General features: G+C 40.9%; 1 protein-coding gene across 1 annotated transcript; it reads left to right on the top strand.

Moving 5' to 3' along the window:
- The first annotated feature begins 330 nt into the window (after positions 1-330).
- LOC138891941 (uncharacterized) lies at positions 331-1,962 on the top strand. Its single transcript, XM_070175629.1, has 3 exons — positions 331-930; positions 1,080-1,492; positions 1,716-1,962. The coding sequence occupies exons 1-3, from the start codon at positions 331-333 to the stop codon at positions 1,960-1,962; spliced, it is 1,260 nt and encodes a 419-aa protein (XP_070031730.1).
- Positions 1,963-16,793: the final 14,831 nt, after the last annotated feature.

Genomic DNA, 16,793 nt, shown 5'->3' with positions numbered 1-16,793 from the left:
ATGCCATTTCCTAAGAAATGGAACATGAAGCGTAAGTACAATCCCACTTTTAGTTATTATTTATTGTTTTTCCCATTTACTTCTTCTCATAGATATCTCATTCCATGATGTAGCGGTCGTTTGGATTCCCGGTGCAATTCCTAACCTCAAAAGCTGGGTTCGGGACCTGGCCTCGACCTATTCGTATGACGAGCGCTCATGGCGCGATTTATCAAAGGGCCAATGGGAGGCCAAAACTCATGGTAAGCCCATTTTCCATGTATTTGATGGTTTTGTTAAGGCATTTCTCACTTAATTTCTTTTGATATAGACCTTGGCAAAGATGCTGTTATGGGGGGCCTATCTGGTGAGGAAGAGACTTCGATCCCGGCACCGAAACCGGCGAAAGACAAAAAGAGGAAAAAGACCTCACCCTCTGAGGATCCAGAACCTAAGAAGAAGAAGGCTCGTAAGCCGAGGAAGAACATCATCCTCCTAACCGAAGAGTATGTTCAGCGTCTAAGGGAGGAGGATGAAGAAGAGGAAGAAGACGACTCTGGGCTAGTGGCCCGAGCGAGAATGAGCACCGAGGCCCCAAAGTCCACTGAATCAGTGAAGGTTGCAGAGACTCCATCTCGAGATGAGGGTGTCTCGGGAAAAGACTTGGGCGAAGTCCCCGAGTCATTGAGGATCAAAGATGCTTCCCACCACATTGAGCCAACTGTGGGTACGGCTGTCGAGGCCCTTCGAGATGAGGAGAACGCCCCAAGTGATCCACTTAGGGCAATAGAAATTGGAGGCTCCCCGCTAATCCCCTCATTTTCTGAGGAGATGATTCAAGAGGCTCGGGCCTTGAAGACCCTCTCCATCGAAGGAGCCCATGGAATGGAGGATCCCTTCCGTGATTACTTTACTAGGGTCGAAGATACTACCGGCCTGAGTGATTTGGAAGTCTAGAGGAAGGACTCGGGCGAGTCATCGAGCCTTTTCAATGAAGCGCAGCAAGCTCTGAATCGGGTAAGCCTTAGCTCCCCTTGTTGGTATTATCTTTGTGTTCATTTTTCTCTTTTTATCTAACTTCTTTTCTTTTTTCTACGTAGGTCTCAACACTTCACCGAGAAGCATTTTCTCTGTCTCGAGACGAACTGAATCGGTACGAGGCCGACATTCAAAGGCTTACAGAAGAGAGGAATGCCCTCAATCTTCTCGGTAATCAAAAAGAAGAACAGATCAAGGACCTCCGAGCCGAATTGACAACGGCTCACAAAGATCAAACCGACCTGATCAAGCAGGTAATGAAAATTTTAAAAGCTCATGGGCTCGATTCGAGAACGGTGGCTAACATTTCGATCTCACAGTTACAGCAGAAGATCGAGAGGGTCGAGCAGTTCCACGAGGAGGTAGATACGATAAAAGTGGAGTCTTTGGGGTGGAAAGAAGGTATGGACCGTTTTGCTGCAGAAAAAAAAGACAGCTCGAGCCCAATTATCATTAGCCGAAAGTCAGCTTCAAGGTATGAAGGATAAGAGCTTGACTCAAGCAAGGAAAATAGAGGAACTCGAGACTCAATTGGCTTCTGAACTTGCCAAGGCTAAATTTGAAGCCGAAAAGGCAAAGGCCGAGGCAGATGCGATCGTAGTCGTCTACTAAGCCGATGTTGAAGCCGCTCAAATCCAAGCGAGAGAGGCAGTCGAGACCGCCCAAACTCAAGTATATTGGATTGCCAAACTTGCCAGATGCCAATCTCGGAGGGAAACCCCCGAGGAAATCCACGCTCGAGGTTTCGATCTTACCAACGAGATAGTAAAGGCTAGAGAGAATGAAGCCGAAGATGGGGCGTTGGCCACTTCCGATGATGATGATGATGATGGCAGCAAGAGCAGGTCCGAGAATGGGGAGGACCTCGATGGAGAAGAAGTTGCCCCCGGAGAAGATCAAGAACCTTATGATTTTTCACTTTTGGTCTTTTGTATAGGATCCTGATCGGACCTTGTGAATATTCGCATATATATAAAGATATTTTTCCTTTCTGACTTGTTTTTATTTCATTTATGCCTTGTGAATTTTTTTTATTTTATTTATGCCTTATGAAAATTTTGTTCGTAAATTCGAGGCTTAGGCAATTTGAGGCTAGTAGCGATCGAAGCCGAGCTAGTGTAGTTTTTATAATCGAGCGAGTACTTGCTCGAACTCGGAGTAGGGTGACCCTTAGGTTTTTAATTGGGTGAGGATGATTTATCAAAAATAAACTGGCCCTTTAGGCTCTTGAATTAGGCCGATACGCCCATAGCAAAAAGAATGGCTTTCCCCCCTTTTTCGGCTTGAAAATTTTATTGTTTAATCATATAAATTCTGTTGTGCCTTAGCACGAAATAAAGGATTTGCTCGAGAGTTCGAACGGCTTTGTACCCATTAGGGTTTTCAAGGGTCGATATTATCGAGACCCTTTGTTTCGTAATGCCTTAGCATAAAATAAAGAATTTGTTCTAGAGTTCGAACGACTTTGTACCCATTAGGGTTTTCGAGGGTCGATATTATCGAGACTTTTAGAAATTTAGCCGAGGGTAGCCTTTTTAACCGGTTTGTAAAAATATTAGAAGGTTTGTTTAATAACGGAAATCGGACGTCTCTGAACCATGTTAATTTGGTCGTAGCCTTTAACTTGTGGTGGTCGTGGCCTATAAAATCGAGGATTGCATTTTTAAGGTCTTACGATTTCGAGGTTTAGTAATTCGATCCTCTCAATTTTTTGGACTACAGTCCCCGAGTATCGGGTAAATTGTTTGAACTTCAGTTGTGCTCTCCTATTAAGCCGGTTTCCACAATAGATCATAAATATGAAATTGTAAAGTATAAGCTTTTTTAAAGCATGGAACATCTAGTAAGGGAAAATACTTCTTTCAATAGATTATACATGTGTACATGTTTTGCCATTAGGGTTCGAGTAATCTACATGGACATGGTTCATTTGACCGTTTGGTCCTCTACAAAAATTTTACCTATCGAGACCATGTCGACACGAAGTATTTTCCTTGTAACTATCCGAAGGTAATGCCCCCCAGTATTCGAGGTTGATTGTAAAGGAGCCTCGGATACTGTCGAATTGCTCTAAGTTAGCACGAACAATGGTTACCTCGTTAAAAACCTCGCCGGAAAACCCCATTTGGGACAAAAATCGGTCTAAGGGAAAAAGAGTGCAACGCGTGCTTTCAGACCTAAGGACTCCGCGTTTGAAGAATCCTTTGGTGTCTTCGATTAAACACCTGCAGATGGTTAGTATAAAATATAAATGAAAATGAAAAATGTCGTACCTTAGCAGTAATATCGTTTGAGGAGTGATATGTTCCAATTGTTTGGTAATTGCTCGCCGTTCACCATGCCAATTTTGTAGGATCCTTTTCCGATGATATCGAGGACCTGGTATGGTCCCTCCCAGTTCGGGCCAAGTTTTCTTTCGTTTGGGTCTCGAGTATTGAGGGTGACCTTCCTTAGAACCAAGTTCCCGATTTTGAAGTGTCGAAGATTGGCTCTTCGATTGTAGTACCTTTCGATCTGTTGTCTCTGTGCAGCCATTCGAACAAGGGCGGCTTCCCGTTTTTCATCTATCAATTCGAGGCTTATATTCATAGCCTCGTGATTTGACTCTTCTGTTGCATATTGAAACATGACGCTCGGTTCCCCGACTTCAACCGGGATCAGCACTTCAGTGCCATATACTAAAGAAAATGGTGTTTCCCCTTTACTGGATTTTGACGTTGTTCGATACGCCCAAAGGACTTCGCGCAATATTTCTCTCCATTTTCCCTTAACGTCGTTCAATCTTTTCTTTAGATTTTGATGATGGTTTTGTTTGTCGATTTGGCTTGTCCGTTCCCACCATGATGATACGGCGTCGATAGGATCCTCTTTATTTTGTGATCTTCGAGAAATTTTGTTACTTTGCCGCCAACGAATTATTTTCCATTGTCGCATATGATCTGGGCAGGCATCCCGAATCGGCATATAATGTGATCATAGATGAAGTCTATGACTTCTTTCTCTCTAGTTTTCTCGAAAGCCTGTGCTTCAACCCACTTAGAGAAATAGTCAATCATAAATAAAATAAATTTAGCTTTACTTGGGGCCGATGGTAGAGGGCCGACAATATCCATTCCCCATTTCATGAATGGCCATGAGGATGAGACTAAATGAAGTTACTCTCCAGGTTGGTGAATCATCGGTGCATACCTTTGACATTTGTCGCACTTTTGAACAAACTCTTTTGTATCTTTTTCCATATCGGCCCAATAGTATCCTGCTCTGATGACTTTGTGAACCAATGATTCGGTACCGGAATGAATTCCGCATTTGCCCTCGTGAATTTCTCGTAGGACGTAGTCGGTATCTCCTGGTCCCAAACATATTGCCAATGATCCATCGAACATCCTTCTATATAGTGTTCCATTTTCGGCCAATGTGAATCGTGCGGCCTTCGTACGTAGAGTCCTCGACTCCTTAGGATTCGATGGAAGCTTCCCATTCTTTAGGTACTCGATATATTTGTTCCTCCAATCCCAGGTCAGATTTGTGGAGTTGATTTCGGCATGGCCTTCTTCGATTACTGACCTTGAAAGTTGCACGACAGTCCCCGAGCTAATCTCGTCGTCTTTGACTGATGACCCCAAATTTGCAAGGGCATCGGCCTCGCTATTTTGTTCTCGAGGTACATGTTGTAAGGTCCATTCTTTAAACCGATATAGAGTCACATGTAATTTGTCCAAGTACCTCTGCATTCGATCTTCTCAGACCTCGAAAGTTTTGTTGACTTTGTTAACCACGAGCAGGGAGTCACATTCGGCTTCGATGACTTCTGCTCCCAAACCTTTAGCTAGCTCAAGACCTGCAATCATGGCCTCATACTCGGCCTCATTGTTAGTTAACTTGGAAATTTGATAGCTTGTCTAATTGTATTACCCGTAGGAGGCTTCAAAACGATGCCTAGCCTAGACCCATTCACGTTCGAAGCACTGTCTGTGAAGAGGGTCCACACCCCCGATGATGTACCTGATTTTAATAACAGTTCTTTTTCAACCTCAGGTATGAGGGCAGGCGTAAAGTCGGTCACGAAATCCGCTAAGATTTGAGACTTGATGGCCGTTCGGGGTCAATATTCGATATCGTACCCACTGATCTCAACGACCCATTTGGCCAATCGGCCCGAAAGTTCGGTTTTATGCAAAATATTGCGAAGGGGATAAGTAGTCACCACAAAGATCGGGTTACAATGAAAATATGGTTATAATTTCCTAGAAGCACTTATTAAGGCAAGTGCTAATTTTATAAGTGTGGGTACCGGGTCTCGACCTCACCTAGAGTCGACTAACATAATAAACAGAAAATTATGTACCTTGATTTTCTTAAACTAGGATCCCACTTACCGTGATTTTTGAGACTGCTAAGTACAAGTATAGTTGCTCGTCCGCTTTCGGAGTATGAAGCAGTGGCGGGCTCGAGAGGTACCGCTTTAGTTATTCCAATGCTTGGTGGCATTCTGGGGTCCATGCAAAATTGTTGTTCTTTTTTTAGCAGTGAGAAGAACCTGTGACTTCTATTTGAAGACCTCGAGATAAATCTGCCTAGGGCGGCTATGCGCCATGTTAATCTTTGTACGACCTTAACATTATCCACGACTGTGATGTCTTCGATCGCCTTGATCTTATCGGGGTTGATTTCGATCCCCCGATTTGATACCATAAAGCCGAGGAACTTGCCCGAGCCAACCCCGAATGCACATTTCTATGGGTTGAGTTTCATGTTGTATTTTCTTAGTATATTGAAGGTCTCCTGCAAATATGCCAAATGGCCCTCTGCTCGCAGGGGCTTAACTAGCATATCGTCAATAAAAACTTCCATTGACTTACTTATTTATTCTTCGAACATTAATTTTACTAAGCGTTGATAGGTGAAACCAATATTTTTTAGTCCAAACGACATTACATTATAGCAATAGGTGTCGTACTTAGCGATGAACGAAGTCTTTTCCTGATGCTCCGGGTTCATTTGTATTTGATTGTACCCGGAGTAGGCATCGAGCAAACTAAGGATCTCGTAGCCGGCCGGGGCATCGATCATGCGATTGATATTCGGTAGAGGAAAAGAGTCTTTAGGACATGCTTTATTTAAATCTTTATAGTCTACGCACATCCTAAGTTTATTCCCCTTTTTAGGGACTACGACTACGTTTGCTACCCATTCGGGATATTTTACCTCCTGAATGGACCCTATTTTGAGAAGTTTGGTTACCTCGTCCTTGATGAATTAATGTTTTACCTCAGACTGGGGTCTTCTCTTTTGTTTTACCGGGCGAAACTTCGGGTCCAAGCTTAGTGGATGTGTAGTGATTTCCGGCGGGATCCCTGTCATATATAAATGGGACCAAGCAAAACAATCCATATTATTGATAAGAAATTTAATGAGTTTTTCCCTGAGCCTGGGGGGTTAACCTCGTACCCAAGTATACCTTTCGATCGGGTAGATGCTCGATCAGTACGACTTGCTCCAGCTCCTCGACTGTCGATTTGGTGGCGTCGGAATCCTCGGGGATTATGAAGGATCGAGGGATCCAATAATCCTCATCCTCGTCTGTTCCCTGCTTCTCTTATTGAGTCGCGGCTGGTAGCTGTGGTTGCTATTTAGCTCCTTGTTTTCCTTTGGACTCCGATCTTTTTGTTGACGAAAGTGCCGATACCGGTATCACTTCGTCGATCGTGAACATCTCTTTGGCAGTATGTTGTTCCCCATTCACCTTTTTTACTCCATCCGGAGTTAGGAACTTCAGCATTTGGTGAAGGGTTGAAGGGACCGCCCTTATATTGTGAATCCAGGGTGTTCCGAGCAGTGCGTGGTATCTCATATCGCCTTTGATCACATGGAACTTTGTTTCTTGAATAACTCCGGCTACATTTACTGATAGGATGGTTTCACCTTTAGTTGTTTCTCTTGCCATGTTAAAGCCATTGAGAATTTGAGCTGCGGGTATGATCTGATCTTGTAGGACGAGCTGCTCCACGACCCTCAATCTTGTAGGACGAGCTGCTCCCGGATCAATTAAAGCACGTTTAACCTGAATTTTATTCATAAGGATAGAGATTACCAAAGCATCATCGTGGGGGTTGTAAAATCCCTTCTGCTTCCTCATCATTGAATGATAAAGCGCATTCTGGCACATAGTCTCGAGTTCATTTTTCTCTGGTGATTGATAGTTTAGTGCATTTGAACACGGGCCCTTGTGGAATATCAACCCTACTAACGATCATGTGAATCACATGCTTTGGTTCTTCCTGCTCGTTCTTCCTGTTTGCGTCCCTGTCTCTGAAATGGTTTTTAGCTCAGTTGCTCAAGAATTCTCGGAGGTAACCCTCATTGAATAAACGGGCCACCTCCTCCCTTAGTTGTCTGCAGTCTTTGGTTTTATGACCATGTGTACCATGGTATTTGCATGTTTTATTGGGGTTCCATTGGGATGGATCGGTTTGTAGGGGTCTGGTCCATCTAGTATCTTTGATTCTCTCAATAGCTGACACAAATACCCGATGCGTCGACACTGAAGTTGTATTCTGAAAATCGTGGTGCTTATGCGGGATTAGCATGTTTATCGAAGCCACTTTTGCTCATGATCCCTCGAGAGCTCTGTCTTCAATCGTTCCTTCGATCATTTCGGAAGGGATTGCGTCATGGGCCGCTATTTCTACGATCTTCATTGTATGGTAGATACCGATCTCTGCTCAATCGGGGTTCTCTGTCGATATCCCTTTGAGTTCTGCCGACAGGCCTTTTTGGGTAAGCGAAATTGGAAGGGGTCCCTAATTGATCATCCTCGACCCTGATCTTTGACTGGTACTGATTATGTACATCGGCCCAAGTTACCACATGATATTCAATTAAATTCTGATTTAGTTGTCATGATGCCACCGAACTTCATTCGTTCAAACCTTGAGTAAAGACCTGAACAGGCCGATCGTCTGTGACCGGTGGTAGTTCCATGCGTTCCATCTAAAACTGAGATACGAATTCCCTCAACATTTCGTTGTCTTTTTGTTTCACCTTGAAGAGGTCCGATTTTCTAATCGCGACCTTTATTGCTCCAGGATATGCCTTTACGAAGGAGTCTGCTAGCATGGCAAAGGAATCAATGGAATTAGGTGGCAAATTGTGGTACCGTATCATTTTTCTTCAGTTAAACAGATTCAATCTCATCGTCTTCTAAGTCATTTTTCTTTATTGTGCATGTAAAAGAATTGACATGCTCATTAGGGTCAGTAGTCCCGTTGTACTTAGGAATTTCTGGCATTCGGAGGGAAAGACTTCTGTACAAATTTCTTTGAAGCCATACCTTTTAAAATCGGCGGCGCCCCCGGTATTTGGTCAATTTAGGAGTTATATGTCTCTACTTTCTTGTCATTTGCCTCGATTTTCTTTTCTCCTGATTCAATCTGTTTAGTGAGCTCCTCAGACATTTTCATAATGGCAGGTCAGTCCTCGATTAGTTGGCATTTGACCTTTCCGGCACAGGCTCCGTCCTTTGAAGGACTTCTGGTTCGATCTTACTCGATGTTCAGTGTTGATTTTGTAGTTGTACTATAGCGGCCTGTTGAGCCTGTAACATTTCGAATATCAATTGGAGGCTAACTCCACCATCTTCTCTGCCCTGTGTACCTCGACCACCTGATCAAACTTCCCTGTGCATACTATTTTTGGGCTCAACGCCCAAATTTGTATTTAGGGCGACATGTGAACTGACATCGACGGGATTTGCAATTGGTGCTCCCTCGAGGTCGGCCTGAGGCACCTCGATTCCTGGGGCAGCTATGTTGTCATTTTCCCTGTGAAATCCAAGGTTGTTGTCACCATATGTAGGTGTTGCGTTGACATGTTTGTCCTGAAAACAAAGATTCTTATGAGAACAAGTGTAAATCAGTGTGTGTTACTAAAATTAGTTTTAAGCAATCACTATTATCCTTAGCCCTACGGTGGGCGCCAAACTGTTTACCCTTAAAATTGGATAACAATTAAACTTATAATATGGTTCTAAGGACACGTTATTTCACCTAATACCAATTGATAAATGTAAGGATGAGTAATAGAAATTAACAATAAAGTAAAGCAAACTAGTGTTAGAATGAAACTTAGCCCTTGAGTTTGGACACCCTTGAGCTGGTTGATGCAAGAACTATGAAAGTATAACAAGCTGAATAACAATGGTGAGAACAATAAAGAGAATTATATTGCTTTTTGTGTGTGTCAAAACATGTCCTACAAATGATTAGAACCCCCTTTATATAGTATAGGAGTTCCACTTATGGTACAATTCTAGTTACAGAAAGTAACCCCATGATTAGCTAATTAACCGTTTCTGATTTGATCTGTTCCAAGATTTATGCCATGATCCTCGATCAGTCACCGAGATTTACGCCATGATCCTCGGTCAGCCACATATATCTTGCCTTTCTGTTATTATGCTATCTTCGATCTTGCTCGATGTCTGTCTCATTTGGCTTCGATCTCTACTAGCCTCGATCTCGACAGGTACCTCGGTTATGAGATCGTCCTTCGATGCAAACTCCCGATCTCGATCAAACAGTAAAATCGGGTGGGCCTGGTTTTAACCGTATACAATATATTTTTAGTCGATTTTAAATAAATTTTTAATATATGTTAAAAATTATATTACACACATTTTAGCTAGCAAATACAATTAATATTAGCTGACCAACAAATTTGGTATTTTGCTCTAAATAACTAGACCGTATGCACGTGTATGTTATATGTTTTGTGGTAAACATCCATTACAAATAAGTTTCTATACATATTTTCCTCCGATTTTGGGCAACATTTTGATAATGTATTTTAGAAAGTTACAAGAATGGTTAGACATAATGTTATTAGTTAGGTTGTTGATCACACCCAACTTTAGTCCTAAAAAGGATAAGCGGTCGCTGCAAATATAATCCGGTCTAAAAGTCTAGAGTCGAATCCCACAGAGAACTAAGGCTTAGCTATAGCTGTTTAATATCACTAAGAAGACAAGTTTGAACAATTTTCTAAATTATAAAGATTGAGATTTATATTTCTAACTAATTAACTAGCAAATACTAAAAAGTGGTAAAATTATCAACTAACGAGACAAAGGGTTGAAGACAAAATTAAGGAGGTCTAGAGTTATGATTTCCCCAATTGTTGGAATCCTTCCTGTTGTGTCTTTTATAATTTCGCCTAAGTATTCTCTACTGATCATGAGCACTTTAGGTACCGTAATTCTCTCTCGAGCAACTACAATAATTTACTAGGCATATTCTCTCGAACTACGCTAGTTGGCTTTATCTAACCGCTCATTATGACCACGTCAAGGCTTTGTTATTTCTAAACCTACCTTTAAACCTGCTGTATTGATTTCTCACATACGTTAGGAGTGACGTTGTTCAACAACCACCTAAATATGTATCCTTTCTCAAGCAATACATAATAAATAGGCACAGTCAATCGATGGCCATTCAATCAACTAAAATAAGCACGTAGTTGAACAAATAGACAAATTCAAAGGTTAAATTATATTAAAACATAACAAGAATTCATCCTATAAAAGGTTCAATAAAAACCCTAGATAGCAAATTAGCTATTCATAATAGTATGCACAACTACAATAATAGAATTCATAACCAATAATAGAAATAGGAAGAAGGAAGTGAGAAACTTGTAGAAGAATTCTCCGCCTTGCTACTAGTGTGTTCTTGCCTCCTTAGGTCGAATCCCCAGTCTCCTTAGCCTCACTAGGTCTAAATTATGTCAAAAATATGTCAAAAGTGCTCAAAATACCGTTTTTTCATTTATATATACCAAGTAGGGTCGGACCCAAACAATTATACCCTCTCCTATGCGAAAAAGGACACTTTTTCAGGTCAGGATGACCGCGGCCGCGGATTCAATCGCGGATTTGGCCGCGGATTTTATCCAGTGTTCTGCCTCACATACGCGGCCAGATCCGCGGCTGCGGATTCGACCTCATGTTTTACCCTGTTCTGTTTGGAATTTGAAAAAACTGCAAACATGACAGTTGTAGCCCTTTGAATTAACTTTACAACCATATATTGTGCAGCTCAAGTGGAGTTCTGAGCAAAAAGTTATGTGCATTTTACTAGACAATGCGCAATATGCCTACTCGATTCTTCGTTCGTTTTTAACTATCAAATTTGATCCCTAAACACGATCCCGGCTTAATTCCTTGGTCTTCTACTTAGAATCCAAAGCTCCAAATCACTTGAATTCATTCCATATCATCCATATAGCTCGGAATCACTCCTATAAGGCATAAAACACACAATTAGTGCAAAACACTAGCGATTAAAGTTCAAACTCAATTAAAGTGCAGTAAATTAGAGTGTAATAAGCGACTAAAATACGTAATTATAGCCTATCATCAACACCCCATACTTAAACCATTGCTCGTCCTCGAGCAATCAAACTACACTTTATATAGACACGACCTTTTTAAACAATTCTACTAACTCATCACACCAAGAATACTTAAAATAGACAAAGCACAAAAGCATAACATCTTCACCTCAAGATTTGATTTACAAGTACCACGTATTATTCACAACTCACCCACTTACTCTAACATAGAGGTCATTGACATTACCTTTCCTTCATGAATCAAGTGCCCTCACACGACAAAAGACAGTAGTTCCACACAATAAAATTTAAGAATACTTAGGAACTCAAGATACAAAGAATTCGCTCACTCTCAGAAATAACATTCATATGCCACAAAAGATGTACCATAGGCTTGCCCATAGTGTACTACTCTACTAATCGAGCTCATTCAGTCTAGGATCAAGTAGGACTTTATTTGGTTGTAATGTAGGCTGTGGGATGGGTATGATACATTTAGATATAAAGAGTGACTACACCTCCCTAAGCACTTTAATACATATACTTTAACATTCAAACCTCATACTTATGTCAAACCAAACTCTACCTTCACATCAATGTATATTACCCCATACTTCTTTAAGCACAATTACATCAAGAGTCACCACTTATCAAGGAATATTTTTTTTCCGCATCAATACAACTATTTTTTCATTTTCTTTCTTTTTTTCAATTCAAGTGGCTCTTACTTTTTCAAAACAGTGTACCTTTCTCCTTATTTCATTGGTTCCACTCAAAAGCCAAACCATCCACCCCACACTTTAACTTTTACACAATTCATAATAATTCAAGTGCTTATGGGAGGTTAGAAGGTTCAAACAAATGGTTAAGGCTTGTAATGTGGTTGCCAAAGAAACAGGATTACAGGCTCAAATGGATTAATTACGATACATAATAATTAGGCGGGTAAAATATATATATGGCTCAACAAAGAAACGCCTATATCACTTCCAAGACTGAACAAAACTACTATTTCACTTTGCAAACACACAGGGCAAGTTCTAGGCATCAAATGTAATGCACATAATAACACCCAAACCTCACACACACATGGCATATAACTCACTCAGGATTGGATTCATCAAGACACTCTAGTCAAAGCAGTTAAGCAAATTTAAAATCATACAATTTAAGGTACTTATATAAGAGTCAAGAACTGAGCCTAAGCGTCACAACCAAAGTACTCGCTATTCTCAAGGCATAACAAAGTCAAGAGATATTACTTCAATTCAAAACACAACACAATAGCTCCTATTCATAATAAAAAAAAACTAGCTACACCCGGTTCAAACAAAACCCTTGGAAAAGAACCGCGGCACAAAGAAAAACCAAAGGGAATTACTACACTACCTACAAAAAAAAAATCTTTATGTCTTTTTCCTTTCAACTTAAATCCCTCAAGAAAATAATCTAATAGATCCATCGTCCGGAAAAGTCCAATTCTTTCTATTTTTTTAAGAATAAAAAAATTATTCAATTAAACTAACACAACTAAAATAGCATGGAAAGTCACCCAAACAATCTCCTTACCCAACACTTAAAAATTGTGCATTGTCCCTAAATGCACACTCATACATACAAGAGGGTAAAAGAAACTCCTTGGAAGGCCAAAGGCCGACGCACTAGCATCTCATGGGGTACTCAGACTTCTCCCAGACCTGGTCCTTCGTGCGGGTACCTCACACTTAGTTCCAACCATCTGGTTTTGTTGTTGCATTCTTCCAATAGCTTTGCATTCCATGCTCCTGAAAAATCAAAAATCGACACTACAAAAATAATCCTATAATAAAAAAATAATAAAATAAAATAAATTTAAAAAAATAAAGTTGGGTTGCCTCCCAACAAGCGCTTGATTTAACGTCGCGGCACGACGAAAACTACTTTTTGACTCCACCTTGAACTTATGAATTGGACCCCAAGTTTTGATTCTGCTCTATGATCATGCTCTTGGGACGATACAAATTGTTGCGAGCCAAAAATTAAATGAATTCTCATCCACTTTTTAGCTCTCCACTGAGGAGTGTCACCTTGCCTAGTCGGCCTTTAAAATTTCAAAATATAAGGCTCATCTACCTCTTCCCTGGACTGCTTTTTATGCTTGTAAAGATCCATTACCATTTCACCGTCTGAACATAATGTAGAGAAGTGTTTGAAATGAGGTCCAACGCACTCAAATATATGAACTTCAATATTTTCGACATCCTCAACACCAATCACGCTAGAGTCAACTAAATTTATATCCTCAACTTCCTTGGTTGACTCTAGTATCTCTTCTACAACATCGACATCCTCAAAATCTATTTTAATTGATTGTTGGTGTTCTACTCTGTCCTACCCCCTTATCACCTCAATTTTTGCATCTAATACAAGCTCCTTTTTGGCTACTATCCACAATATCATCTAGTTGTGCATTAAATGCTTCAACTAATTGACGCACTTATGCCTCCAGGTTGCGAATAACATCATCTTGCCTTTTATGTGAACTTGTTTCTCATTATTTTGCTCCACAAGGCACTTTAGCATATCCTTGATCTCTTTCAGGTCATCATCCCTGGGTTCTTTGTTCCTATTAACTTCACAAGAAAAATAAGAACCGTCATAGTAAGGGGTTGGAGGAAGATAAGAAGTATAAGCACAACCATGAAAGTGACCATCTTGACCACCACACGTATCACACACATTCCACACATCCCACAGAGAACTAAGGCTTATCTATAGTTGTTTAATATCACTAAGAAGACAAGTTTGAATAATTTTTAAAATTATAAAGATTGAGATTTATATTTCTAGCTAATTAACTAGCAAATACTAGAAAGTGGTAAAATTATCAACTAACGAGACAAAGGGTTGAAGACAAGACTAAGGAGGTCTAGAGTTATGATTTCCCCAATTGTGGGAATCCTTCCCGTTGTGTCTTTTATAATTTTGCCTAAGTATTCTCTACTGATCATGAGCACTTTAGGTACCGTAATTCTCTCTCGAGAAACTACAATAATTTACTAGGCATATTCTCTCGAACTACGCTAGTTGGCTTTATCTAACCGCTCATTATGACCACGTCAAGGCTTTGTTATTTTTAAACCTACCTTTAAACCTGCTGTATTGATTTCTCACATACGTTAGGAGTGACGTTATTCAACAACCACCTAAATATGTATCCTTTCTTAGGCAACACATAATAAATAGGCACAGTCAATCGATGGCCATTCAATCAACTAAAATAAGCATGTAGTTGAACAAATAGACAAATTCAAAGGTTAAATTATATTAAAACATAACAAGAATTCATCCTACAAAAAGTTCAATCAAAATCCTAGATAACAAATTAGTTATTCATAATAGTATGCATAACTACAATAATAGAATTCATAACCAATAATAGAAATAGGAAGAAGGAAGTGAGAAACTTGTAGAAAAATTCTCCGCCTTGCTACTAGTGTGTTCTTGCCTCCTTAGGTTGAATCCCCAGTCTCCTTAGCCTCCTTAGGTCTAAATTATATCAAAAATATGTCAAAAGTGCTCAAAATACCATTTTTCCATTTATATATACCAAGTAGGGTCGTGCCCAAACAATTATACCCTCTCCTACGCGAAAAAGTACTTTTTTCTAGGTCAGGACGTCCGCGACCGCGAATTTAACCGCGGATTTGGCCGCGGATTTTACCTGGTGTTCTGCCTCACATCCGTGGCCAGATCTGCAGCCGCGGATGCGATCACATTATTCACCCTATTCTGTTTGGAATTTGGGAAATCCTAAAATATGAAAGTTATAGCCTTTGAATTAACGTTCCAACCATATATTGTGGAGCTCGAGTGGAGTTATGAGCGAAAAGTTATGTGTATTTTACTAGACAGTGCGCAATATGCCTACTCGATTCTTCGTTCGTTCTTAACTATCAAATTTTATCCCCGACCCATTTAGAAAAATAATCGGTCATGAGTAGTATGTATTGGGCCTTACCGGGCGACCATGGTAAAGGACCAACGATATCCATTCCCCACTTCATAAACGTCCACGACGACAGAATCGGGTGGAGCATCTCTCCCGGTTGATGAATCATCGATGCGTGTTCTTGGAATTTATTACATTTTCGTACGAAGTCTTTCGCATCCTTCTCCATTTCATTCCAATAGTATCCGGCTCTGATCAGATTTCGAACCAAGGATTTTGCCCTCGAATGGTTCCCGCAAGTGCCCTCGTAGACTTCCCTCGTGGCGTATTGGGTCTCTACCGGGCCTCAACATCTAGCTAGTGGGCCGAAGAAGGACCTTATGAACAATTTCCCTCTGACTAAACTAAACCTAGCAGTTTTGGTGTGCAACGCTTTCGATTCCTTGGGATCCGGTGGAAATTTCTGTGTTTTCACGTAGTCTATGTATTTGTTTTTCCAATCCCACATTAAACTTATCGAGTTTACTTCGGTGTGACCTTCTTCTACCACAAAATTTATCAGTTGCACGCCCGCACTACTGCCATGAGTTGAATTCATCGGAGTCGACAGACGACCCCAAGTTGGCCATGCATCGGCCTCGTTGTTATGATCTCGAGGTACGTGTTGTAGAGTCCATTCCTTGAATTGGTGTAGGGTTACCTACAATTTCTCCAAGTACCTCCGCATATGTTCCTCTTTTACTTCGAACGTTCTGTTGACTTGATTTACAACGATGAGGGAGTCATATTTGGCTTCGATCACTTCGGCACCGAGGCTCTTATCCAGTTCTAGACCTGCAATCATAGTTTCATACTCGGCTTCATTGTTAGTCAATTTTACAGTTCTAATAGACTGTCTAATTACGCTATCCGCAGGCGGTTTTAGTACGATACTGAGAGCGTACCCCTTCGCATTGGATGCACCGTCCGTGAATAGGATCCAGATCCCCGAATTAGCCCCCGAAGTGAGTAGCAATTCCTTTTCGACTTCAGGTATCAAGGACGACATAAAGTCGGCTCCAAAGTCCGCTAAAATCTCAGACGTTATGGCAGTCCGAAGTTTGTACTTGATATCGTACCCGCAGATCTCTGTGTCCAATTTGGCCAGCCGTCCTGAGAGCTCGGGCTTATGCATGACATTCCTCATCGAGTAAGAGGTCACTACACATATGGGGTGACATTGAAAGTACAATTTTAGTTTCCTGGAAGTGCTTAGTAAGGCGAGCGCTAACTTTTCTAGGTGAGGATACCTTGTTTTGGCATAGCCTAGGGTTCTACTAATATAATAAATAGGAAATTATTTACCTTCTTCCTCCCGGACTAGGACACCACTTACCGCCACCTCGAAAACCACCAAGTAAAGGTATAATTGTTCGTCTGCCTTCCGAGTGTATAGCAAAGGAGGGATCGACATGTA

The sequence above is a fragment of the Nicotiana tomentosiformis genome, chromosome 5, assembly GCF_000390325.3.
Source record: "Nicotiana tomentosiformis chromosome 5, ASM39032v3, whole genome shotgun sequence".
Classification (NCBI taxonomy): Eukaryota; Viridiplantae; Streptophyta; class Magnoliopsida; order Solanales; family Solanaceae; genus Nicotiana; species Nicotiana tomentosiformis.
This window is presented reverse-complemented; position numbering and strand designations above follow the sequence as displayed.